Here is a 27890-nt window from a genome sequence, read left to right as displayed (position 1 = left end):
GGCTATATGCTGAGTTTCTGAGATCACTTCACCCTCAGCTGCTGGAGATGCAGCAACAGAGCCAGGGAATGCAGGAGGGGCTGACAGCAACACTGGACCAACTGCAAGCCAACTCCAAAGCTTTTACATGGATCAGCTATTGCCAGTCTTGTGTGGTTCCAAGGTCAACACTGCAAGAGTGGTGTCTGCAGTGGAAAGCCTGGGGTAGGGAATCCTCACCATGAGTGACAGGCTCCAAGCAATGGCCGAGTCACAGCAGGCCACAGTGAACATAAGAACATAAGAAATAGGAGCAGGAGTAGGCCATCTAGCCCCTCGAGCCTGCCCCGCCATTCAATAAGATCATGGCTGATCTGTCGTGGCTCAGTTCCACATTCCTGCCCTCTCCCCATAACCCTTAATCCCCTTGCCTATCAAAAACCTATCAACCCACATCTTAAAAATATTTAGCGAGGCAGCCTCCACCACTTCAACAGGCAGAGAATTCCAGAGATTCACCACCCTTTGAGTGAAGAAGTTCCTCCTCAACTCCGGTCTAAACCGCCCCCCCTTTATCTTGAGGCTGAGCCCTCTAGTCCTACTGTCCTTTCTGAGTGGGAAGAGCCTCTCCACCTCTATCCTATCCATCCCATTCAACATCTTATATGTCTCAATGAGATCTCCCCTCATCCTTCTAAACTCTAACGAGTAGAAGCCTAGTTTATTCAGCCTCTCCTCGTAGTTCAACCCCCTCAACTCTGGTATCAGCCTAGTAAACCTCCTCTGCACTCCCTCCAAGGCCAAAATATCCTTGCGTAAGTACGGTGACCAAAACTGAACACAGTACTCCAGCTGAAGCCTCACCAGGGCCCTGTATAGTTGCAGCAAGACCTCCCTACTTTTATATTCAATCCCCCTCGCTATGAAGGCCAGCATCCCATTTGCCTTCCTGACCACCTGCTGCACCTGCAGGCTGGGTTTTTGCGACTCATGCACAAGGACCCCGAGGTCCCTCTGCACCGTCGCCTGCTGCAGTTTTTCGCCATGTAAGTAATAGTCGTTCCTACCATTATTCCTACCAAAGTGGACAACTTCACATTTGCCAGCATTAAATTCCATTCGCCAGTTCCTGGCCCATTCGCCCAGCCTATCTAGATCCTTCTGCAGACTCTCCACACCCTCCGCACAATTTGCCGTTCCACCAATCTTGGTGTCATCAGCAAATTTCGACACCATACACTCGGTTCCCTCCTCCAGATCATCTATATAAATGGTAAATAGCAGAGGCCCCAGCACCGACCCCTGGGGCACTCCACTAGTCACCAACCGCCAATCCGAATAGCACCCATTGACCCCCCACTCTCTGCCTCCTATTTGACAGCCAATCCTCTATCCACGCTAACACCCTACCCCCAACTCCATGCCCCCTGACCTTCTGTAATAACCTCTTGTGAGGCACCTTATCAAACGCCTTCTGAAAATCAAGAAACACCACATCCACCGGCTCTCCTCTATCCACCGCCCTAGACACATCCTCATAGAACTCCAATAAATTCGTCAGACACGACTTCCCCTTAACGAAACTGTGCTGCGTCTGCTCTATCAAACAATTCTCCTCAAGCTGCCTCGCTATTTTCTCCTTGATCACGGATTCTAACATTTTACCTACAACAGACGTTAAACTAACCGGCCTATAATTCCCTGCCTTTTGCCTGCCACCCTTCTTAAACAATGGCGTAACATTAGCCGTTTTCCAATCTTCTGGCACTTCCCCGGAATCCAGCAACGTTTGGAAAATAATCACCAAGGCATCCACTATCACCTCCGCCATTTCTTTCAGGACCCTCGGATGCATTCCATCCGGTCCTGGGGACTTGTCCACAATCAGTCCCTCCAGTCTTTCGAGCACTGCCTCTCTAGTAACAATAATGTCATTCAGGCCCTCCACTCCTACCATCTTTCCATCGCTAACACCCGGCAAATTATTCACGTCCTCCTCCGTGAAGACTGAAACAAAAAAGTTATTCAAGGCCTCAGCCATTTCCCCATCCCCTACCACTAAGTCCCCCCTCTCATCCTCTAAGTCCCAGAGGGCCACAGCTGAGTCACAGCAGGCCACAGAGAGTCACAACGGGTTTTTCGAGATTCTGCGGTCCATGGCTGAGAGGCTCGAGAGCTGGCAGGAGACCCAGCGAGACAGCGCTGAGACACAGCAGGCATTTGGCTGCAGCCTTTGAGAATGTGGCTCAATCGCAGAGAGCCATGGCTGAGGGGCTGCAGAGCGTCACTCAGTCTCAAAGGGTATCTGTAGGGATAGAACCACAGATACAATCCCCTAGTGACTGAACCGCCTGGTCATTGCCGCCCTCACATGCCTCATTCAAGCAGCCAGTATTTCAGCGTCTGGGTGGTGTTACTCGGCATGCTTTTCCTCATCTTCCTTCTTTCCTCATCCTCCTCCCCCTGTTGGGCAGTCTCCTCCCCAGCGACGCCTGCCTGTCAGCCTCTACGTCCTCACATCCTTCTCCTCCCCCTCCAATAGGTCACCTCTCTGCTGTGCCAGGTTTGCAAGTCACAGCACACGACTACCATGCGGGAAGAGATCACAGGGTTGTATTGGAGGGCCCTGTCAGATCGGTCCAGGCACCGGAATCGCATTTTAAGGAGCCCAGTGCACCTCTTCACTATCACGCGGGTGGTTCCATGGGTCTCATTCACAGGCACAGGCCTCTGCACAGGTGTCATCAGCCATGTCTGAAGTGGGTAACACATATCACCCACGAACCACCCCCGCAGCCTGGGTTCCTTCTCAAAGGCCTCTGAGACGTCCGATCTCCTGACACTGAAGCTGTCATGCACATTGACTGGGTGAGTCATGCAGAAGTGCATAATGTACATATTTGATCACACACCAGTTGGACATTCAGGGAGTAGAACCATTTCTATTGATAAATCTTTGTGGATTCTGTAGGGGGGCCTTAAGGGCGACGTGGGTGTAGTCGATGGTGCCCTGTACAGGAGGCACCCCTGCAATGGCTGTGAACCCTGCAGCCCGGGCTTCCTGATGGGCCTGGTCCAGGTTAAATTTGATGTGCTGCCCAGCCCGAGCATACAGGGCTTCTGTAACCTGCTTGGCACAGGTATGCACAGCTGGCAAGAAAATGGCACATATGTCTTCGCTAGGAGTCAGGAAGGAGCCAGATGCATGAAGGTTCAGAGTGAGGGTGCCCCCCCCTCCCCTTGCCCAGAGGTGCCAGGTCCTCCAATAGGTCCTTTCAGAGGTGGAGATGTTGGCGGCACACGGTATCTGACATCTGTTCAAATGATGCTCGTACACAGAACTGTTGGGGTCTCGGCTTCCTACTTCTCTTGCGTTCCCGACCTCCTGCCTTTGGTGGTTATCTCCCTTGACTCCTGAGAGTGGTAAGGTTGGGCCTCCTGTGCCCACAATTCTCCTCCTCCTCAGCTCCAGCAGCAATCAAAAGAACAGCAAGATCAATCGGTTGCATCACAAATGCCATTTTGGGTGGTGGGGATGGAGAGGAACACTTGTAGAGGTTAAGGAACGCTGCCTGCCCCATCCCATCGACAGTCATTGTCCGTACTGCCCATTCCCCCAGACGCAAGCTCCCCAAAATCACGGACCCCCCCATTCCCCCAGCCACATACTCCCCACAATCACGGACCCCCCCATTTCCCCAGCCACATGCTCCCCACAATCACAGCCCCCCCAATTCCCCCAGCCACATGTTCTCCACAATCACAGACCCCCAATTCCCCCCAGCCACATGCTCCCCACAATCACGGACCCCCCAATTCCCCCAGCCACACGCTCCCCACAATCACAGCCCCCCCAATTCCCCCAGCCACATGCTCCCCACAATCACAGACCCCCCCAATTCCCCCAGCCACACGCTCCCCACAATCACAGCCCCCCCAATTCCCCCAGCCACATATTCCCCACAATCACAGCCCCCCCAATTCCCCCAGCCACATATTCCCCACAATCACAGCCCCCCCAATTCCCCCAGCCACATACTCCCCACAATCACAGCCCCCCCAATTCCCCCAGCCACATACTCCCCACAATCACAGCCCCCCCAATTCCCCCAGCCACATGCTCCCCACAATCACAGCCCCCCCAATTCCCCCAGCCACATGCTCCCCACAATCACAGCTCCTTGAAAAGTTGAGAAGCTGAAACAGTTCAATTTGCAAGGGTTTGTGCACATCCTTCATATGGCAGAGTGCTGATTGCACTCCACAAGACCCAAGGTCAGTGCTGAGACCCGAGTTCATGCTACAAATCTGACATTGGACACCCTGTTGAGCAACAGCAACCACCCCCCCCAACCAACCCCGCCGCCGCCACCCCCCCCCCCCACGCCACACACACAAACACTTGCAGAGCTCCCACCAACCCGAGAAAGAAAATGGCCGTAATGAAAGGACCCCCACAAGCAGCAGAGAGCCATTGGACACAAGGCACTTACCTCCTCACTAACCCTCACTGGTGGAGCGGCTGAATCAAAGTAGTCATACCTCCATCACACGTTATAGTTCTACAGCTCTTACTTGAGGCTTAACTATGTCTGTTTGATGCTCTCTAACTACAAAGTTGAAAATATAATCCTCTTACTGAGAGATTCTATTTCACTGAGGAGGCTTCAGGCAAATCCATGCCCAGCAACCTGTTCTAAAAACTCTGCTCACATTTTGACAACTGTGATGAATTCCACCAAACAGTAGCTAAGACATCCACAGCATTTTAAATTAAGCAAACCCCCACCATTCCTTAAAAAAAAGAATCAATTCCCCTTGTCCCCCAGTGTTCACAAATCTTTTAAAGGAGTTCCAGGATCCAGATTCACATCTTTGCCAGAAACTAATCTGTTCTTCCCTGGTATATACCCTATTTGTGGACTAAGTTTTGTTGAAAATTGTCTCTAATTTTTGAGATGTGTTGTTTGCAAACAGACAAGCAAACGGTTGAAAATATTACTGCCACCCATCTTTAGGTAGTAGAGATAAAGAGCAAGTAGTTGAGATGCTGAATAACCTAAAACATTGATACAGAGTAAGTATGAGGAAGACTATCTATATTTAAAGCTTGCTAAGACATCAAGACTGCATAAGATCCAAGGATGCTCAAGATTCTCTTGAGGTTAACGTACAGGTTCAGTCAGCAGTTAGGAAGGCAAATGCAATGTTAGAATTCATGTCGAAAAGGCCGGAATACAAGAGCAGGGATGTACTTTTGAGGCTGTATGAGGCTCTGGTCAGACCTCATTTGAAATATTGTTTGCAGTTTTGGGTCCCATATCTAAGAAAGGATGTGCTGGCCTTGGAAAGGGCCCAGAGGTCGTTCACAAGAATGATCGCTGGAATGAAAAGCTTGTCGTGTGGGGAACAGTTGAAGACTCTGGATCTGTATTTGTTGGAGTTTAGAAGGATGAGAGGGATCTCATTGAAACTTATAGGACACTGCAAGGTCTGGATAGAGTGGACATGGAGAGAATTTTTCCACTAGTAGGAAAAACTAGAACCAGAGGGCACAACCTCAAGCTAAAGCGACAATCCTTTAAAATAGAGATGAGGAGGAATTTCTTCAAACAGAGAGTGGTGAATCTGTGGAACTCTTTGCCGCAGAAGGCTGTGGAGGCCAGCTCATTGAGTGTCTTTAAGACAGAAATAAATAGGTTGTTGATTAATAAGGGGATCGGGGTTATGGGGAAAAGGCAGGAGAATGGGGATGAGAAAAATCTTAGCTATGATTGACTGGTGGAGCAGAGTCGATGGGCCGAGTGGCCTCATTCTGCTCTGATGGTCTTCTGATGCTGAGGAAAGTAAGGGTGAAAATTGTGGAAGCACTGGTTTTAATCTTCCAATCCTCTTTCGAAACAGGAGAGTACCAATTAGACTGAATGTCAATGTCCTTTAGCACTTTGAATAGAGCCAGCTCCGAAAGTTATATCATTCTTAACTAAGATCACTGCCATCTTTTCAGTCCATAGCTTGTTAGCTACAGTTCACTGGAATGCCTGAATTTTAATGGTCAGGAAAGAATTTTAGTAGCAATTTGACTGCATCGACTTCAGCCAGGATTAATTAAAAGGACTTAGATTTATATTGTACTTGTTTATGACTTCAGGATGTCCAAATGTATTGAAATAGGTGAAATAAGTCTGATAGTGGATAATATTATTGTTAGATAAGGAATCAATGAGTCATCTGCTAAATGTGAAGAAGTACTAAAATTATTTGATGTTCATTTTAACCTAAGAAACCACAAAATCCTCGAAGGGGCTTAATTTAATAAGTGTGTCCAGCATCCAGGAGACCCTTTTGATTTATTTATTAATGATCTGTCCTGGGTGACTCGATATTTGCTGCAAATATGGAGACCTGAACTTTTAACAGGGTTAGAATAGTTATCAGGAGCAGTGAGCGACATAAGCTCAGACATGCTGCGAACGAAGGAAAATCTAAGTCTTGAGAAAGCAATCCAGATTGTTCGGCCGTCTGAACTCCATGAGCAGCACAGGTCCATCTTAAGATGAGAAAGTAAGCCTTGGGATGAAGGAAACCCCACAGTCTAGTTAGCTAACCAGCACAGAAACAGAGACGCAGCAGGCCAAAGGAGGCATTCCCTAACTGACCAACAAAGCAACCAGGCCGGCACTGTGGAGCAAAGCGCCCCCCACAGGTGAGATCAATGTCCTGCAATTTCAGGCCAGTGCTTTCAGTGTAGCAGAATTGGAGTCTTTGGCAAACTGCACAAGGCCAAAACATCTAAACATCATCTAAAAATAAGGTCGAGATTGCATACCAAGAAGAAACGCTTCTAGGGTGAGATTAAAGATCTTGGATTTTCATATTGGGATGACGACATTTTGGTTAGGGACCATCTCACGATTTTAAATTGGACACGGGACACGGTTAGGTCCAATCAGACAATGAATAGTGGCTGAGAGACCTCTGGCTTTGAACAACAGACGCAAAACTCTCTGGGCCTGGAGGAATCTAACTTCTTGTCATAGGCCTGATTCTGTAACCACTAAAGTATGGCAGCAAACAAATATCCAAGCTGATGTACATCATCTGTAAATAATCATTTTCTCTCTTGAGCTGTGATGTCTGTGTAGCCCCAAATCTCCCCAAAACAGCAGAAGAAATCAAGATAACCATTGTCATAAATTATACGGAACTACAAATTCCCAAGGGGCTCAAACAAATAGGAGTATCTTGACTGAAACTTCAGCTCTGAACTGCAGAACAGATTTGTTCACATTTGTTACAGGGGCCTGAAAGCTCACACTGTAAAAGTAGAAAGGGTCGAGAGCTTCAAGTTTTTAGATGTCCAGGTCACCAACAACCTGGTTCTCCCCCACCCCCCACCATGCCGACACTATAGTTAAGAAAGCCTGCCAACGCCTCTACTTTTTCAGAAGACTAAGGAAATTTGGAATGTCAGCTATGACTCTCACCAACTTTTAAGTTGCACCATAGAAAGCATTCTTTCTAGTGTATCACAGCTTGGTAAGGCTTCTGCCTCTGCCCAAGACCGCAAGAAACTACAGAAGTTGTGAATGTAGCCCAATCCATCACGCAAACCAGCCTCTCATCCATTGACTCTGTCTACACTTCCCGCTGCCTTGGGAAAGCAGCCAACATAATTAAGGACCCCACGCACCCCAGACATTCACTCATCCACCTTCTTCCTTCGGGAAAAAGATACAAAAGTCTGAGGTCACTACCAACCGACTCAAGAACAGCTTCTTTCCTGCTGCTGTCACACTTTTGAATGGACTTGCCTTGCATTGAATTGATTTCTCTCTATACCCTAGTTATGACTGTAACACTACATTCTGTAATCTCTCATTTCCTGCTCTATGAATGGTATGCTTTGTGTGTATAGCATGCAAGAAACAATACTTTTCACTGTATGCTGATACATATGACAATAATAAATCAAATCAAATCACACTGGTCAAACCAATCAACCTCTCAGATGGTTATACAATCCCTCCAGTAGAGGAGAGACAAGAAAGTAACCAACAACTGGAAGAATGTCCACCTCTGGCTCCAGTGACTACTGATGAGGCCAACACGTTGACCCTGGAATGAACATTGTAATTCCCAGCTAGAAAGGCGGTACACAGACAATACTGGAACCAAGGAGCAGCCATCAGCACACCATACAAGTAAACGTAAAGGTGAGATTATATAAAAAAAATCACATTCCCATAATAGAATGGCCATCTTTCATCACAGAGGACATCATGACAATATGCACGGCAAAGGCACAAGAGGAAAAAAAGGGCATGAAGTTGAGCACAGTGCTCATCTAGTCTGCAAGAAACCGGCTGGAACAACAACCATCGATCACCACAACTGCCGAATCGACAGTGAGCAGTTCAATATCAAGGAAAAAGAGGATAAAAAGATACCAAGGTACCAGTGCAACCTCCAAATCAATAAAGTTAATTCGCAATAACAAAACCGATCACTCCTCCGTCAGTGGGGCAAATGAGATTTGGAGGCGTAATGAAGCCTCCAGTCTGCCTGAACTTATAAGCTCAGAGACTTGAAGAGGGGAGGTGTGATAGTAATAAGGATGTAAATACAAAGAGTAAAGTAGAATAATTTGAAATGTATTGGGTAAAGATTTGGGGGAGGTGTAATATAAGGGTTTGACACACATTGGATTAAAGTGGGATTGAGTACAGTAACACCTATACGGTGGTGTAAGAGAACCCACACGTAGGAGTTAACCTAGTATTAGAACTGAGTGCACAAGCAAGCATAGAGAGAACTCCTAATTGAGCCCCTTACTGCATATATGGACTTAATGCATTTAATAAATACACGATGTACTTAATAAATATACACAGTTAATTTATGTAAGATTATAAAGACTCCACTAAGACCTACCTCACATTTTGATAAATGCGAGTTGATGCATCTTGGTAGATTGCACCAGGACAGTTAATGGTAGGGCATTGGAGAGAGTTATAGAACAAAAAGATCTCGGGTACAGGTTCATAGCTCCTTGAAAGTGGAATCACAGGTGGACAGAATGGTGAAGAATGCATTCAGCTTGCTTGGTTTCATTGGTCAGAACATTGAATACAGGAGTTGGGAGTCTTGTTGAAGTTGTACAAGACATTGGTTAGGCCACACTCAGAATACTGTGTATAGTTCTGGTCACCCTATTATAGCAAGGATATTAATAAAGTAGAAAGAGTGCAGAAGAGATTTACTAGGATACTACCAGGACTTGATGGATTGAGTTATATGAGAGGCTGTATAGATTGGGACTTTTTCCTCCGGAGTATAGAAGGCTGTGGGGTGATCTTATAGAGGTCTGTAAAATAATGAGAGGCATAGATCAGCTAGATAGTATCTTTTCCCAAAGTAGGGGATTCTAAAACTGGAGGGCATAGGTTTAAGGTAAGAGGGGAGAGATACAAAATGATCCAGGGGGCAATTTTTTCATACAGAGGTGGTGAGTGTCTGGAGCAAGCTGCCAGAGGTAGTGGTAGAGGTGGGTACAATTTTGTCTTTCAGAAAGGATTCAGACAGTTATATGGGTAAGATGGGTATAAAGGGATATGGGCCAAATATGGGCAACTGAGATTAGCATGGGGGTTTAGAAAAAAAGGGCAACATGGACAAGTTGAGTCAAAGGGCCTGTTTCCATGCTGTAAATCTCTTAAGACTCTGCCAAATGGAACAAACACCCACACCAGAATCTAAAGTTTAAAGTATTTGTCAGGGTCACAAGTAGGCTTATATTAACACTGCAATGAAGTTACTGTGAAAAATCCTCTCATTGCCACACTCCAGCGCCTGTTTGGGTACACTGAGGAAATGCACCTAACCAGCAAATCATTCAGACAGTGGGAGGAAACCAGAGCACCAGGAGGAAACCCATGCAGATACAGGGAGAATGTGCAGACTCCGCACAGACAGTGACCCAAGCTGGGAATCGAACCTGGGTCCCTGGCACTGAGGCAGCAGTGCTAATCACTGTGCCACCTGTGATGAAGTTTGATTAATGGAGATGGTAATTTATTTCACAGACAAAAAATCATTTTAACCCACAGTTCAGTTTAAACTGCTATAAGCAACCCAATTATAAATTCTGGAACATGAGTTTGCAAATAACTTGTTTGTCGCATTGAGATACCATTTTGAGTTTCTTTGCAAATGAATAAAAAGAATTATATTCAAGAGGTTTTAAAATGTGCCTCTTCGTATTCTTGCACCCAAAATATTCAGCTTAACTTTGGCTGCCTTTTCAAAAGCCTGAAAATGTGTGAGATTAGTGAAACCCAATCCCCATGCTGATTAACTCATGCTGGGGTCCTGCTTCTTTTCCAATGCTTTTTAAACCAGTGCAAAAGATCACAGCAGCATGACTTGCACTGTACTTAATTTGTTCTGAAACTTCTGCAACATTCTGTACTGGTTACGCCAATTTTGGTTAAACTGCGCCGAAAAAACCAGTGCTATCAGGTGAAAGCTGCAGGCCCTGGACTGCAGCATACGTTAGCTGAGTGAATAGCTGAGTGAATGCAGTGATGGATGAAGATGACTCCACCATGACCCAGCCACTCGTATGTCACAGAAGTAGAAAATGCTGAGCAGATCAGTGAACATCTATAAAGATGAGAAGCAGCCAGATAATTTGGGTTTGACCCTTTGTCTGAACTGAAAGTGAAAGATAAGCACTTTATTCCACTAAAAAGAGGTGGCTGGGGGTAGGGAGGAAGAAACAGCATGCCATCCAAAAGATTAAATAACCTATTTTTTTTTTCTTTATTGGTGCAGACTGCTGCGTTTTGTTTTTTGCTTTTGTTTCACGTTTGGATTTTTTTTTCTCTTATTTTGCCAACGCCAGTTAGCCTGGAGCCTTTTTTTTGCAACACAACAATTAAGATGTGTCTCATCCATTGTGCTGTTCTTGCTAATCTGCAGGCTCACATTGAAAAATGAATCTCACGAAATTAAACTTTGAATGCGAAAGCACTCCTTTTTCTTATTCGACAATTTGATTGTGTTATTTTGACCTTGTTGGATGATGGTTGAAGGTTTTCCTGTTATTTTGTGACAGGATTGTTCTTGTTCTGTTCTGTTCTGTTCTCCATTCCAGTTAAGTGAAATATTGTGCAGCACTGCCCCCATCCAAAAGGAAAGTAGCCATTTTGTAAGGTTTACAGTTTACTGCAAAGCTGAGCTATGCAGAATGAATAATGCAGCATAACCTGTGAATGTGCCCTTTATGCTAGTAATTGGCAAAGAAATTTCCCAAACCTGATGATCACTGTAATATTGGGTATTATCATTTTGTCAGTGTTGCAGTCCAGCATCTATGGGATTTCACATGAAAACTGCAGAGGTTTATTTGTGCTGCTGAATTAAAAAGGCTCAGTTTGGTAGAATGGATAAATTTGAACATCTTGGGATTCTTTGTTCATTTAGCTGCACATTCTTGCAAGGATCTACTATAGAGGTACCAGAACCTGTATTCAGGAAGCTGGGGACTGGACATATGCCGGATTTGTGGAATTTACAGTTTTTGGGTTCTAGACCTAGCATGTACTTGTAAAACATGTTAGGAATACAAAGGTAATTTAAACGGATATTTATTTATATTGGTAAACTGTAGAAAGAGGTAAAATTTTAAATTGGTTTAATTTCATGTTTCTTTGCCTGGACGGGTAAAACCTATAATCAGGCTGGGCGAAGGTATCTGTATGTATGGAAGTTGGTTCCAATTCCACCTTTGATTCTGTAGTACTTAGGGAGGGTTACGGCAAGAAGAATAAATAGAAGTAAGTCATTGCTTAGCAACAGGAGGCTACTTTCCAAAGGGAAGGGCTTTCCTTTGTTCTAAGTTTTAACTGGATGCCAGAGCAGTTGAAGACAGGACACTGAGGAGTAAGCAGCTCTCAATTCTGCCAGGAGTTGCTGGACAGAACAAGGGAGTTACAATGATGCAAACTTCTGAAGAAACAACATATAATCCAAAAAACCAATGAACTGGGACAGAATGAATGTTTAAGACAACTGAATTTAAGTGAACAGAGACAAAGGTATTGTTCAGAAGAACTCAACAAAGAAGTGTTCGGAGTTAAAGAGACAAGGGCAGCAACTCGAGTTAAAGTGAGATAATTGAACCGTTTGATGCCATTTTAATTGCTAAAGCAATTATGAGCAGTTTGTTCAGCAGTGAAAACAAAGATATCCTTAAGGGAAAAACAGAAAATGCTGGAAAATCTCAGCAGGTCTGACAGCATCTGTGGGGAGAGAATAGAGCCAACGTTTTGAGTCCAGATGACTCTTCTTTGACAAACCGAAAGTAATGTATGAAAAATAAAGAATAAGAGACTTTAAATTTAAACTTATTTTCACGTTCTGGATTTGGGGCTGCCAGATAAGGGATTCAGATTCTACAATGAAGGAAAATAAGCAATGCTCACTGGGGAGATTTTTAAAAACACCTGTATTACTAAAGGGTTTGCGGCATGAACTTGTCCTGCTCATTTGTGGTATTGTTCTCTTGTGGGAGAGGGTTTAAGCTCATCCAGTTTATCAGTGGGAGTGCAATTTGGAGGCTGTGACCACCATGAACAGACAGGGGGAGACAGATGAGGAGGTCATAAGGTAATGACTTAACCTTTGTGATCAGTGATGAAGGGGGGACATACGCTGCTGACCTATATAAAAAAACTGCTTACAAAGAGTTAGTGGGCTTTATATTGTCAATCTCCCTTATTCTGGTGTGATTTTTCAATCTGTTGCCATCTATATGTAATTTGTGCTATCCGGCATTGATTAAGTCATCAAGTGGGCTGAGCATTCAATCAGAATGAATAATTCCCACGGACAGTAAGTCAGGAAATGAAATTTATTTTTAATCATTTTTAAAGAAAGCAAAATGAAGAAAGGGGCATGCACATGAGTTTAAGGTAGAAGCTAAAATATCTACAAATTTGAAAAATATTTAATAAATAATGGAATGGAGAAAATGAGATACCATACTTAAAAAGAAGTTTTGTTCAAAGTCAAAGTAATTACCATTTTGTATGCTGTTAAAAGCTCAATTACACTTCATTCAACAAGGCTCAGCGTTTTCAAAGAATTTTAAAGTGAGAATATTGTGAAAAAAGTTGAGTCTCATATTGTATCACTGATTTTCTATTGATTGTATCTGTCAAGACCTAATAGTACATTCTGTAGAGGAATAAGGTATTACTGACATCAATCTCTGGGACTGTGGGGCAATATCCAGTCTGCATTCACCGTCAGAGTGAGCAGCAATGTAGATGGAAAATCTGAATGGAATCAGGAAAGGCGACGCTCTCCAAAGAGATTACGGGGACGAATCTCCCATCCTGACCTGCAATTTTTCTGGCAGGTCGGGGTGGGAGATGTGCGTCACCGGCCTTGTTCCGGGATTTGCACGTATGCTGGGAATGCATGAGCAACTCCCAGAGCCAGACCACAGTCGCCAGTCAAACCAAGCCGGAAAGCAGTGGCAAGACAGGTAAGTAAGTTGAATTTTTTTTAATGTTTTAAGTTTATTTTAAATGTAGTTATCGGGAACTTACTGGTCCCGATTGAATCTCCTACCCCACCAGGAGTACTTCATTCTGGCGGGATTTAGAGTGACTGCCCATGTTCGGGGAATTAGCAGAGAGACGCCGCCGGAATGAAGGGGGTGGCAGTCGGGACCCCCGGGGGTCGGGCGGCGGCGGTAATGGTGCCCCCTGGGCATGGGCACGGTAGCAGTGCTAGCCTGTGCCCCCAGCACTGCCCAAGAGACAAAGTGCCCATGCCCATGAGCACCTTGGCACTGCCCATCGGGCATTGGGCAATTGTGTCTGTTGTGGTCAGGGGCTAGGGGTGATTGGTGGGGGTGGGGTGGGAGTGGGGGTGGGAGGTCCCAGTGGCACTCTGCACGGGGATCGGTCTGGGATGGAGGGAGGGCAGCGATTGGGACAGGCTGGGGAATTGTGTTCTGCTGGGAGGCACTGTGTACTGGGGGGAGGTCAGTGGTGGGTGGGTGGGGGTGGTTGAAAGGTCTGCTGGGGTGATGGGGATGGGTGGATCACGATTGCTTGGGGGGGGGGGGGGTGGTGAGCTGCACATCGGGGCGCTCTGGGGCAGGGGGGATATCAAGGCTATCCCAGGGGCCACGATCGGGCCTGGGGGGGGGTTGTGGGCTGGCCGGTGATTGAGCTGACTAGCAAACAGGGAGACTGACCGATCGGGACTATTGCACATGCGCAGAGCTCCAGAACTGTCAGACTGCAGTGTAAATAGGCCCCGCCCACCTGGGCTATTAATGAGATTCACGATTGTGACGTCTGCATTGCAGAGTGGGGAGATTCAAGTGAGAAGTTGAACTGACAAAACAGTCATGATCTAAAACAATTTTCCCACCAATTCAGCACTTTTGAGAAAATCGTCCCCTATGTTTCACCCACAGAAGCTCATTTTAATGGATTTGAATAAGTTTTAATCTCATTACCCAGCCCTGTCACCTACAACATGAACCTCCCCTTACTGAATATTCGAATCTTGGCGAGGCTTACAACAGCGTCTTAAAAATGGGATTCCGTCAAGGGGATCCCTCCAGCGGCGCACAGCTAAGTATAGCCTGGGGAGGGAGAGGAACATGCCAGTACTGCCCCATGGCGCAGGTTGGTGCATTGCCAACCACTGCAAGGGTGCAGTCTCAGCGGCAGGCCCTCAGTTGGGGGGTGGTGGGGGGGGTGGGGGGGTGTGCGGTGGTGGTGGGACCACTTACATGTGGTGGAGGGTTGAGCAGGCAGTGAGTGAAGAACTTGTAATTACAGGGGGAGCACTGGTTATACTTCTGCAGTGTTAGTGGTGGGGGCTGCAATAATTGTCTCAGGGATGGGGGATCTCCAATTCTTCTGATCTGGACACCCTTTAAAGATGGTGCTCGATCTCTGTGGAGCCAATTACCAGCTCTATCAGGCCCTGCTCACTCTTTTTTTTTTTACTCAGAGAAGCTCAAGATCTGGAGTGAAAACTGGACTGTGGACCTGGAGAGCTACTCACCAATTTTCATTTTGAACCTGACACTGAAAAAGTATGGTGAGATTCCACCCAATGTCTGATCCACACAGTTAACCCTTTTATCGCATCGCCAATTGATTCTCAAAAAGCTGAAGATCCTTTTTCTACAACCTTTCCCTCAGGCAGTGTTCCCACTAAGATGTGTGGGTGTGCTGCCGCACTGCTTTAAAAGTGACCATATAAGTTTATTTGTGTGTGTACTGCCATACAAAGATAGTTAAATGTGCTACACGCTGGATAAAAAGGGCCACATGGAACAATTAAATTCTAAAGTGAACATTGCCCACAGATTCTTCCAAGATCCCAATTTTTATTTAGAAAGTAACATTTTTTCTCATTCACGCTGTGACAGAAATGTCACTGTCACAAAAAAGAGAAGAAAAGGAAAAATCAGAAAACCTACCTTATCGTGAAACACGTTCACTGAATTAATCAATGAAACAACAGCTGGTGCTTAATTTTGGGGATCGATTGAAATTGTAGCCCAAATTCAGTTGTGTTTATTTATTTTTTTGCAGGAAAGTATAAAGTTATCAAGGGTATCATATCTCCAGTTAACGACAGATATGGGAAGAAAGGATTGGTGGCAGCAAAACATCGTGTTGCTATGGTTCAGCAAGCTCTGCAGACCTCAGACTGGATAACCCAGGAGCCATGGGAGAGCCAGCAGGAGCAGTGGGTGGAGACTGTAATGGTGCTGAGGTAAAGCTCACAACTCCTCCGACACAAATAAAAAGCTTTGTTGCCTTGAAGCATGTTGGATCTGCTGTGTGATTTCAGTTTAGAGGTTGAGTTAATGATCAGTCTGCAGCAAAATAGATTAGGAAATTGATAGATCTCAGAGAGTGACAGCTGTGTTTCCCAAACACAAACAACATAATTGAATTGGTTAGTAATTGACAATTCCAGTCTTTGTGTTGGTTCTTCTGGATGGTTCTGTGTACTTTATGACAGGATCTATTTTAATTGCTACATAATGAGGAACAAGACACAACAAATGACTCAGAAATTTATTTGTGGAGGTCTCAACAAAATATTGATTTGTGGGTGGCAGATATGCGATGGATCAGAAGCCATCTGGCAATGCCTGAAGAGTAATTTGGCATGGCTGTTCTATTTCCCACCTCTGTCTATACCTGTTTTCTAAAGCCATAGAAACTCTTCCAGCCCGACAGCAATCCAAGATATCATCACCATCACTGCACTAATGTTGGTCTCTGGGACATCCCCAATTTTAATTACTCTACCTTTGGTGATCACGTCTTCAGTTGCTTCGGCCCTCAGCTCTGGAATTGCTACCTTCTGCCTGTCTCTTTCACTTTCCCCCTTTGAGGTACTCCTTAAAACCTACCTGTTTGACCCGTTTTTTGGTGAAATCTCCTCAGCAGGCTCAGTGTCGTGCTTCATAACGCTCCTGTGAAATGTCTTACCGGGACATTTTATTACAGTAGAAATGCTGTACAAATATAAATTGTTGATGCCCCAATAACTTAATTTGAGCAGACATTGCTGGTGTGTGTTAGACCTACTTCATTGTGTGGTTCTGGTTGAGAGCTGAGCAGTTAATGTTAGGAATGTATGGCATTTAGGACCTATCTGTGCTTTTATGGAATCCCAAAATCTAAACTCAGTAATAATCTTAAAGCACATTCAAACCGCGGTATGAAATATTTAAAAATAATAGCAATAGGATAACATATTCCAAAATATTGTTTCCTGATGGCATAGTTCCTAATCACTCTGTGTCAAGCTATCTATCCCAAAACCAATTCTCTGCCCTTTTATACTCCTTTTCAAATACCTACCCAATTGCATTTGAAATTATCTTATTATTTGCTTGCACTGCAGCATTCATAGAAACATAGATTTATGGGACAGAAGGAGACCATTCAGCCCATCATATGTATGGTAGCGATATGAAAGCCATCCAGCCTAATCTCACTTTCCATGTTCTAATAACATTTTCTGTGAAAGTAATGTTCCTTTCCAGTGATGATCCTAAGTTTGTGCCCTTAATGCTAATTCCTAAGCAAGTGGATGCAGTCTTTACTATTTATCTCTTCGTTAAGGTTTCATAATGTTGAAAACTGCTATTAGAGTCCTTCTTCAACTCCCATTGTTCCTGCGAGAAAGTGGCAGTTTTGAGACTTCCTTCACAACTGTAATTTCTCATCTTCATAACATCTACACAGATCTTTTCATAAACCTTTTTCATAATGAAGGGGTGTCAGGCGAATGCTGGGAACTGTTACAAGTTCGGACATGAGCAGCAGAGTTATGGATGGGCTTGCATTTATGGAGAACAGAAGACAGGAGGACAGCCTGGAGGCCATTGGAATAATCAATTATAAGACAAAGTCATGGGTAAGGGTTTCAGAAGCAGATGGGCTGGGGCAGTTGGAAGATGTTAAGGAAGTTACAAAGGGTGTAAACAGTCTAGTCCAGCATCAGACAGTTGACAATGGGATGGCTAGGGAATCTAAAACCCAGAATCTCAAGTTTGATCCCTTCTCTGTTTGAGGTTAGTGGCACAATAGTTAGTGTGATACTTCTTCACAAATGAAGGATAACTAAAATTGGGTGGCTGCTCTAGACTGTAATGCAGTAACTCTTATAGTAAAGTGTATATATAAATATGAGGCAAGGATGTGGATAGGTTTGGCTGATTTCCAGTACCATTGAACAGCCTACAAACATTCATAGTTTAGACTCAGACATGAAAACAGCTGCTTGGGCAAAGTGACAAAGGATGTCTGCTGCTCTTGGAGTAATGAGAATGAGTAACAAGCAATTTCTAAGAAAAAATGTGATTTGTTTTTGCAATTCCATCTTTGTTCCTCATTTTAACACTGAGAGTCTTGGATCACAATCTATAACCAGACATTCAAAGTTGTAGAAAAGACACAATTGTTTTATTTGTTTTCATTTTTGTATTTCTTTCTGTGAGGAAAAAGTCAAATTTCTGATCAGAGTTTCTTGTTCATTGACCGTTAGTTGGTATTTGGGATGTGTTTAGGTTGTGAGAAGTGTTATATAAATGCAAGATCTGTCTTTCTACACAGTAATGCCAACATATATAACTTATCATCTGAACCTGACAGAAGATTACAGTGACAAAAAAAGAACTACCGAACTCCATGATTCATTGCAATGACACTGTTCTTCAAGAGCACCTCAAGCTGTGACTGTTGCAAAACAGTTTTTTTGGAAAAGGGAAAATTAACTACATTTACAGATTCGTAAAAATGCAGTGTTGAGCTTGTACACACTTTTCTGTCAAATTCCTACATACCATGATGGAACAGAACTCTGCAATTAGTTTAAATAAAACCTTGATCATTATCAGTAGAGAGCATTTCCGCCACAGTAAATAAATGTTTTCAGCATTGCTGCAGTTATTGGTTGTGTGTTGACAGTTATGATCGAATAGTGATACCGTGAATCATAAACTGCCTGCAAAAAAATAAAAAGGGTTTACTATTCGGAGCTAAAATCCAACACTGCTGTCCCTACAATATCAAAACGTTTGACGATTTGCTCGTCGACTTTCTGGCTATTAGGTAACATACTGATAAGCTTAGTAAACTCATTTTTCCAGATGCTGATACTGGTGCAGACTTTAGATTGGAATCCTGCCCTTTGAGCAAGCTGATAAGTGCAATAGCACGTGTCCAGCGATTATATTTCAGGAGATGCTTTTTGTCATTCGAATGGGCATACCGGACCTGCAGAACCAATTTTTTTGATCCAAATCCAAATTAAATTTTTTATTTGGTTCAGGGGTTCAAAGAATTGCTGAATTAGTGCTAAGCAGGAAAGCTTCTGGGCAGGCTTATTGCAGTCCTTGTGACACATGGAGTGATTCAAACAAGTAGTGACGGGAGCATTGTGACCGAGGGTGTGAATAATCAATCATGTGCAGCATTGAGATATCCATCAGGTGCTTTGCTTCAGCACCGCAGTAAAGGGACAAGCTGTTCTGAAGGAAATCTGTTTGAAGCAAACGGAAATGCGATTGGCTCTATGGTTAGCTGAGGCCCTGGATCTAAGAGTGGCTTTATTCCACTGGTCGTACTCTTTATAAACCAGAACGTTTCTATGACAGAGCCCTTCAAAGCTTTGGAGAATACAAATAGTATTGAAAAATATTATTGAAACTGTGCATCTGTTAGAATCATCAGAATTTTTTTTTATCGTCAGAAAACTGGACTACCTGCTGTCAAATTTTGTTTGACAATTCTGCTTACTCAAGTCACTGTTGGTCGCTGTCACTTTAGCCGTATTGGCCCTAAGGGTTGGAAGCGCCCTGCCCCCACCCCTTCCCCAAACCTCTCCATCTTTCTCCCCCTTTTTCGTCCTGAAGATTATCTTTAAAACCTACCTCTAACAATGTCACGCACTTCTCCTAATATCTCCCTCTGTGGCTTGGCATCAAATTCATAGAATCACAGGATTTTTATAGTACGTAAGGAGACCATTTGATCCATAAAATCCGCACTGGCTCGCTGAACAAACATCCAACCTAGTCCCATTCCCCTGCTTTATCTCAGTAACCATGCACATTCTTCCTTTTCAGTTAGCAATCCAATTCCTTTTCGAATACCTTATTTGAATCTGCCCCCAACATCCTCTCAAATAGTTTCTTCCAGAATCCAAAAATACTTTCTTCACATCACTTTTACACCTTTTGCCCATTGTTTGGAATCTGTGCCCTCTTGTCCTTGATGCTACCTCATGTGGAAAAAAAATTCTCACTATTTAGCCTGTTCATATCCCTCAGGACCTTCAATACCTCTATAGCAAGTCTCCTCTCAGCCTTCTTTTCTCCATAGAAAACAGACCCAATCTCCCCAACCTAATCTTATAATTATGTTTCTTTATACCTGGAATCTCCCCTGTACTCTCTCCAATGCCTTCCTCAAGTATGGTGCCCAGAACTGGATGCAGAACCTCAGATGAGGCCTAACTAGTGTCTGATACAAATTCAACATGTCTTCATTACTCTTGCAATCAATGCCCCTGTTAATGAAGCCGAAGATACCATATGTTTTATTAACTGCTCTCTCAATATTCCCTGCTATCTTTAATGACTTATGCACGTAAAACCTTGCTCCCTCTGTTCCTGCACCTCCTTAAGAGTTTCTCCCTTTGTTTTATACTGTCTCTCCATATTCTTCCTGCCAAAATGAATCACTTTGCATTGAATGTCATCTGCTACTTGCCTGCTCAATTCACCAACATGTGTCTATGCTATGAAACTCAAGACTATTCTCATTACAATTGACAATGTTTCCAATCTTCATAACACCCGCAAATTTTGAAATCATGCCCTGCACTCCATAGTCTAAGTCATTAATATTTAGCAGGAAAAGCAATACTGACTCCTGGGGATCACCACTATAAACCTTCCAGCAATCTAAAAAACAAACATTTACCACTGCTGTTTGTTTCCTGTCACTGAGTTGATTTCTTATCCATTTTTCCTTTTATTCTATGAGCTAATATTTTACTCACAAGTCTGTTGTGTCACTATATCAAATGCCTTTTGAAAATCTATATATGTACCACATCAACAATGTAGCCCTTATCAACCATTTCTGTTACCTTCCCAAAAAACTCCAGCAAATATGATAATATGACTTTCCCTTAATGACTGGATGCTGGCTTTCCTTAATTATCCTGAACTTATCTAAGTTACTACTGATTTTGTCCCAAACAATAATTTCTAGAATTTTCCCTACCACTGAAGTTACTCTAGCTGGTTCGTAGTTGACGATTTTACCCTTGCACCTCTTTTTCAACGTGGAGTAATATTAACAATTCTCCCATTCTCTGGCACCAGCCTTGTGTCTAAAGAAGACTGGAAGATTATCATGAGTGCCTCTGCAATTTTCACTTCGATTTCTCTCAGTACCCTTGGATCAAATTATGATTGACAATGATCCTGAGAAATGCCTGGGGACATCAGTTATATTAAAAGCATGACATAAATGTAAGTTGTTGTATCTTACATTAGATGCTGATGATTCGTACATCTGACCCATGGATGAAATTCTCCTTATAAACAGGCTTTTTTCAATTACAATATAAATTTAGTGGGTTTTCAAATACTCCACATTGAACAGTCTATCCCTAATATCATACGGTGGCACTGATGTCTCACAGCACCAGGGACTCGGGCTTGATTCCCAGTTTGGGTCAGGTGTGCGGATTCTGCATATTTTTCCTGCGTCTGCGTGGGTTTCCTCTGGATGCTCCGGTTTCCTCCCATAGTCTGAAAGATGTGCTGGTTAGGTGCATTGGCCATACTAAATTCTCCCTCAGTGTACCTGAACAGGCGCTGGAGTGTGGCGACTAGAGGATTTTCACAGTAACTTCATTGCAGTGTTAATGTAAGCCGATTTATGACACCAATAAATAAACTTTAAAAACAACTTATGAACTCAGAGAAAGGGCTATTTCTTAAATTAGCCATGTAGCAACATATGAAGGATATGATGGAAAATTTACATTGACCGACTAACAAAGGAAATAACATTTGGCTATTGGATGGCAGGCAAGAAAGCTAATTAGGTCCATTTGGAATCTGTTCTGTTATTGTTAATGAAATGTTGAGCAGTGAATTGATTTGGTTTCATAGCAGTACAGATTTGCGAATCTACTGGCATACTCATCGAATAAAGATTACTTGAGGTGATATTGAGCCTATAGTGCAACTGGCCAAGGTTTTCGCAGAGTAAATTGTTATATTGCAGAGATTGAAATATGCTTGCCACCAGAGGGCATCATGCATTAACGGTGAGAGAAAAAGAGATGGAGGAGGCCATGTTTAGAGGTGGTGAAAATGTTGCTGAGGGCCACAGCTCTGAGGCATTTAGAGTTTCGTCCTCCTTTTCTGCTTTTTCCCTTAAATTATCCCAATCGTATCAAATGGAAATTGCATTAAAGCTGCCCCTCCCAAGTGACAGTAACCTCCATTAAACCTGTCTGAGGTTGTACTTGGTGCTGTTAATAATTACACCAGTTAGTTTTACAACGAAGAAATGAATGCTGATGTTTACCTAGATTTTTCAGGCCAGATTTGCACAAGTGCCCAGAAGTATTAAAAAAACTGTAAAATGGGGAAATAAGAATACTGGTCTGAACTGGTCTTATATACTTTAAAATGGAACACGTGTAATGCAGGGAAGTCTGAACTGTTTTTTTCCTTCCCTTCTGAGTGGTTAGATTTATAATCAACATCAGTGCATTTTTAATACTATTATGATATCCAGCTTGCTATATTGCCATAAAATCGTACATGTTTCCTGTTTCAAATGAAATTAAACTGTGTACAATGTATATACCAGTATTAGTTTTACAGTAAATGAAGCTAAAAGCTGTGGACATTATCCTATTGTGGTTCAGCCAAAACAAGTATTTCTCACAAGGATATCTGCTTCTGCAGAGCTTACTGTGATAAAGGAGGTCAAGCAAACAGTCTGCCATTGAGAAATACAAGAGAAAATTGGTTACCGCTTCTGTAAAGTCTCCCATTTAACCGGAAAACATGTGCTGAAATCAGTAAAGAACAAATTAAAACTTGAAGTGATTCCCTTGTACTTTTGCTGAGATTCTGTGGGTATTAATTGAAAGCAGGACTAAATCTCCTTACACATCTTTGATTGGATTATCATAAACACAGGTCTCACTGTTTTCCTTTCTTTGTTTTTAGGCACCATTACAATGCGTTGTTTCATCGATATCAAGCTATGAATGGAACATCTCTAGAAAGCACAAGTACACTTCAACGGAAGCACAAGGTAGAGCCATGCAGTGCTCAGTCAGGTATGTATATTCAGATCTGCTTAGTTTCCTCACAATTTTTTTGAGATTCCAAGTACTCTTTTTTTTTCTCATGGGTTTTCTCTCATCCACTCCTACCTGAAAGTGTTGATCCTTCTTGAGGTTTGGATCTGCAGACTACCCCCGAGATACTTCACCTTCACCTGAGTGGCCAGTGTTTATGTGTGAGCCTTGACTTCAAGAGTCAATGGGCTGTTCCACTGTGGGGACATCATGACAAAGACCGACGCTCCTCACTTATTGTACCCGTGGACACTTTCAACCGGGTTCATCAGAGAAGGACAAGGAGCGAACCCTGCCATCAGCTTTTCTCCCTACTCTCTGAAAATCCAATGCCAGTAATATATATTGTTGCTTGTCAGTACCAAGTTATTATCAGCTAACTGAGTACAGGTCGGGGATCAAAATGGGGACCTTTCCAGTCTGATTGGCCCAGCTATTGGTGTCACTGGGGGAACATTATTTTTGCTATAAAAAAATGGAGTCCTTTACTTGATAGGGAAAGCCTAAGGCACTTAAACCATTTAAAACATATTCTCCCCTTTTCTCTTCTTGTTAGGAACCAATGCTTTTTACTTATTTAAACAACTGAAAAATTTACAACATTAAGTTGGGTGGCATGGTGACACAGTGCTGCCTCACAGCGCCAGGGGTCCGGGTTCAATTCCAGCCTCAGATCACTGTCTGTGTGGAGTTTGCACATTTTTTCCCCGTGTCTGTGTGGGTTTCCTCCGAGTGCTCCGGTTTCCTCCCACATTCCAAAGATATGCTGGTTAGGTTGATTGGCCGTGCTAAATTGACCCTAGTGTCAGGGGGATTAGCAGGGTAAATATGTGGGGTTACAGGAATTGGACCTGAGTGGGATAGTGTTTGGTGCAGACTCAGTGGGCCGAATGGCTTCCTTCTGCACTGTAGGGATTCTATGGTTGAAAACACTCATAAATTCTGAGCGCTCACAACAACCACAGTATTTCTGTGGAAATGTTTTGAAATAATGCCACTGCCAAATTCTCAATACAATAATTGAACATTAATATTCTAGCTTCTGAGCGCATTTGCCCAGATTTTGCTGGAGGGCGTCTCTTCAATTAGAATCTTTCTCTTGTTCTTCATTTCAAAATCTTTGAAGGCGTAAGTTGCTGGAAGCACAAACAGATGAAGGCCAAGAATATCTGGGAACTTGGTGAATGTTGAGACTCACAGTCTATCTGCCTAACCTTGAGATTTTTAGGACTGAGAAAGAAACAGAGTAATGATAGAGGAGGAGATTGTGTAAATTATTGCAAAATCAGGTCACAGAAAGGAATTGAAAGGGAAATCTGGATTAAGGGAGCAAAAGAGAAAGAAAAATTAAGACGTAATTTAGAAGTCATGAAGAAGGATGTATGGATATAATATTTGTAGAAATGAGATTCCAGTGTTTAAATTGACAGATGACAAAGAGTCACCTGGACTTGAAATGTCAGCTCTTTTCTCTCCTTACAGATGCTGCCAGACCTGCTGAGATTTTCCAGCATTTTCTCTTTTGGTTTCAGATTCCAGAATCCACTGTAATTTGCTTTTATCCACTGTTTCAGTTGTTCCCTTTTTCAGCCAGTCAGGCTGATTGATATTGCAGGAACAGAAATCACCTCGATTGTTAATTAGCAGCCCTTAACTGGCAATCATTGCACTAGGTTTGCTAGTGTTATTGGGGAGGGTTTAAAGTAGATTTGCAGGGGGGATGGGAACCAGAGCAGATAATGGTGCGGGGGGTGGAAATAAATGATGTTAACAGTTCATGCAACATCACAAATAGAAGGGTTGTGTGTGGTGGTAATAATCTTCTGAGGTGTGTCTGTTTCAATGCCAGGATATTGTTGGGAAGACAGACGAGTTGAGGGAGTGGATTGACACATGGAAGTGTGACATGATAGCCATTAGTGAAACTTGGCTACAGGAGAGGCAGGACTGGCAGCTCAATGTTCCAGGGTTCCGATGTTTCAGATGTGATAGAGACAGAGGGATGAAGGATGGGGGTGGGGGTGGTGCGGTGGTGGTGGTGCGGTGTTGGTGGTGTGGGCGGCTTTGCTAGTCAGGGAAAATGTTGCAGCAGTGCTCAGGCAGGACAGATTAGAGGGCTTGTCTACTGAGGCCATATGGGTGGAGCTGAGAAACAGGAAAGGTGTGACCACATTAATGGGGTTGTATTATAGACCACCTAATAGTCAGCGAGAATTGGAGGAGCAAATCTGCAGAGAAATAGCAGACAACTGCAGGAAACATGAAGTTGTGATAGTAGGGGATTTTAATTTTCCAGATATAGATTGGGATTCCCATACTGTTAAAGGTCTAGACGGGATGGAGTTTGTAAAATGTGTTCAGGAAAATTTTCTAAATCAATATATAGAGGTACCAACTAGAGAGGATGCAATATTAGATCTCCTATTAAGAAATGAGTTAGGACAAGTGACAAAAATGTGTATGGGGAACACATTGGTTCCAGTGATCATAATGCCATTAGTTTCATCTTGATCATGGATAAAGATAGCTCTGGTCCTTGGGTTGAGGCTCGAAACTGGAAAAAGGCCAAATTTGAAGAAATGAGAAAGGATCAAAAAAGTGTGGATTGGGACAGGCTGTTCTCTGGCAAGGATGTGATTGGTAAGTGGGAGGCCTTCAAAGGAGAAATTTTGAGAGTGCAGAGTTTGTATGGTCCTGTCAGGATTAAAGGCAAAGTGAATAAGAATAAGGAACCTTGATTCTCGAGGGATATTGGAAATCTGATAAAGAAGAAGAGAGAGATGTATGACATGTATAGGCAACAGGGAACAAATAAGATGCTTGAGGAGTATAAAAAGTTCAAGAAACTACTTAAGAAAGAAATCAGGAGGGCTAAAAGAAGACATGAGGTTGGTTTGGCAGTCAAGGTGAAGGATAATCCCAAGAGCTTCTACAGGTATATTAAGAGCAAAAGGATAGTAAGGGATAAAATTGGTCCTCTTGAAGATCAGAGCGGTCGGCTATGTATGGAACCAAAAGAAATGGGGGAGAAATTAATGGGTGTTTTGCAGCCATATTTACTAAGGAAACTGGCATGGAGTCTATGGAAATAAGGCAAGCAAGTAGGGAGGTCATGGAACCTATACAGTTTAAAGGGGAAGAGGTGCTTGCTATAGAGTAGATAAATCCCGAGGACTGGATAGGGTTTTCCCTCGGACCTTGAAGGAGACTAGTGTTGAAATTGCAGGGGCCCTGGCAGATATATTTATAATGTCGGTATCCGCAGGTGAGGTACCGGATGATTGGAGGATAGCTCATGTTGTTCCGTTGCTTAAAAAAGGTTCAAAAAGTAATCTGGGAAATTATAGGCTGGTAAATTTGACGTCAGTAGTAGGTAAATTATTGGAAGGAGTACTAAGAGAGAGGATCTACAAGTATTTGGATAGATAGGGACTTTTAGGGAGAGTCAGCATGGCTTTGTGCATGATAGGTCATGTTTAACCAATCTATTAGAGGTTTCAAGGAGGTTACCAGGAAAGTGGATGAAGGGAAGGCAGTGAATGTTATCTACATGGACTTCATTAAGGCCTTTCACAAGGTCCTACATGGGAGGTTATTTAGGAAGGTTCAGGTCGCTAGGTATACATGGAAAGATAGTAAATTGGATTAGACATTGGCTCAATGGAAGAAGCCAGCGAGTGGTAGTGGAGGATTGCTTCTGAGTGGAGGCCTGTGACTAGTGGTGTGCCACAGGGATCAGTGCTGGCATTGTTGTTTGTCATCTATATTAATGATCTGGATGATAATGTAGTAAATTGGATCAGCAAATTTGCTGATGATACAAAGATTGGAAATGTCGTGGACAGTGAGGAAGGTTTTCAAAGCTTGCAGAGGGATTTGGACCAGCTAGAAAAATGGGCCGAAAAATGGCAGATGGAGTTTAATGCAGACAAGTGTGAGGTATTGCACTTTGGAAGGACAAACCAAGTGAGAACATACAAGGTACATGGTAGAACACTGAAGAGTTCAGTAGAACAGAGGGATCTGGAAATACAGATACATAATTCCCTGAAAGTGGCATCACAGGTAAATAGGGTCGTAAAGAGTGCTTTTGGTACATTGGCCTTTATAAATCAAAGTATTGAGTATAAGAGTTGGAAAGTTATGGTACGGTTGTATAAGACATTGGTGAGGCTGAATTTAGAGTATTGTGTGCAGTTTTCGTCACCTAATTACAGGAAGGATATTAATAAGGTTGAAAGAGTGCAGAGAAGGTTCACAAGGATGTTGCCGGGACTTGAGAAACTGAGTTACAGAGAAAGCTTGAATAGGTTAGGACTTTATTCCCTGGACCATAGAAGAATGAGGGGAGATTTGATAAAGGTGTATAAAATTATGATGGGTATAGATAGAGTGAATGTAAGCAGGCTTTTTCCATTGAGGCTAGGGTAGAAAAAAAACTAGAGGAGTTTAAAGGGAATATTAGGCGGGCTTCTTCACACAGAGAGTGGTGGGAGTGTGGAATGAACTGCCAGATGAAGTTGTGAATGCGGGCTCACTTTTAACATTTAAGAAAAACTTGGACGGGTACGTGGATGAGAGGGGTGTGGAGGGATATGTTCCAGGTGCAGGTCAGTGGGACTAGGCAAAAAATGGTTTGGCACAGCCAAGAAGGGCCAAAAGGCCTGCTTCTGTGCTGTAATGTTCTATGGTTCTATGGTTCTAAATGCCGCAATTTCATGAAATTCATGTGGAGGTTGAGGGTGAGTTGCCGTTTTCACAGAGATACCAGTGCAGCAGTGCAAATTGTCTAGCAACCTGTGGCAATTTGTAATTCATGAAGATCTCTTCGTCGCCACGAGTAGCTGGACATTTTTTACATTATTAATGGCAAGGGCTATCCAACTTGTCATTGATGTTTTGGCAGCAAAATCTAGGCCATTAAGTCAAGTCAGTCTCTTGGATGG

At 43.3% G+C, this 27890-nt stretch overlaps 1 protein-coding gene across 4 annotated transcripts in view; it reads left to right on the top strand.

Annotated features, from left to right (window-relative positions):
* Positions 1-27890, top strand: part of nmnat3 (nicotinamide nucleotide adenylyltransferase 3) — an 80398-nt gene that overhangs the window by 22444 nt on the left and 30064 nt on the right. For all 4 annotated transcript variants that reach the window (XR_013886323.1, XM_080185547.1, XM_080185548.1 and 1 more), the window contains exons 3-4: positions 15615-15798; positions 22811-22923. Coding sequence is in view for 3 of the 4 variants with exons in the window: in XM_080185547.1 (XP_080041673.1) it covers positions 15615-15798; positions 22811-22923 (297 nt within the window). In the remaining variant the exon portion in view is untranslated. The remainder of the gene's footprint in view (positions 1-15614; positions 15799-22810; positions 22924-27890) is intronic.

The sequence above is a fragment of the Carcharhinus amblyrhynchos genome, chromosome 3 (genome assembly GCF_965287045.1).
Source record: "Carcharhinus amblyrhynchos chromosome 3, sCarAmb.v2.hapA, whole genome shotgun sequence".
NCBI classification, from domain to species: Eukaryota; Metazoa; Chordata; class Chondrichthyes; order Carcharhiniformes; family Carcharhinidae; genus Carcharhinus; species Carcharhinus amblyrhynchos.
This window is presented reverse-complemented; position numbering and strand designations above follow the sequence as displayed.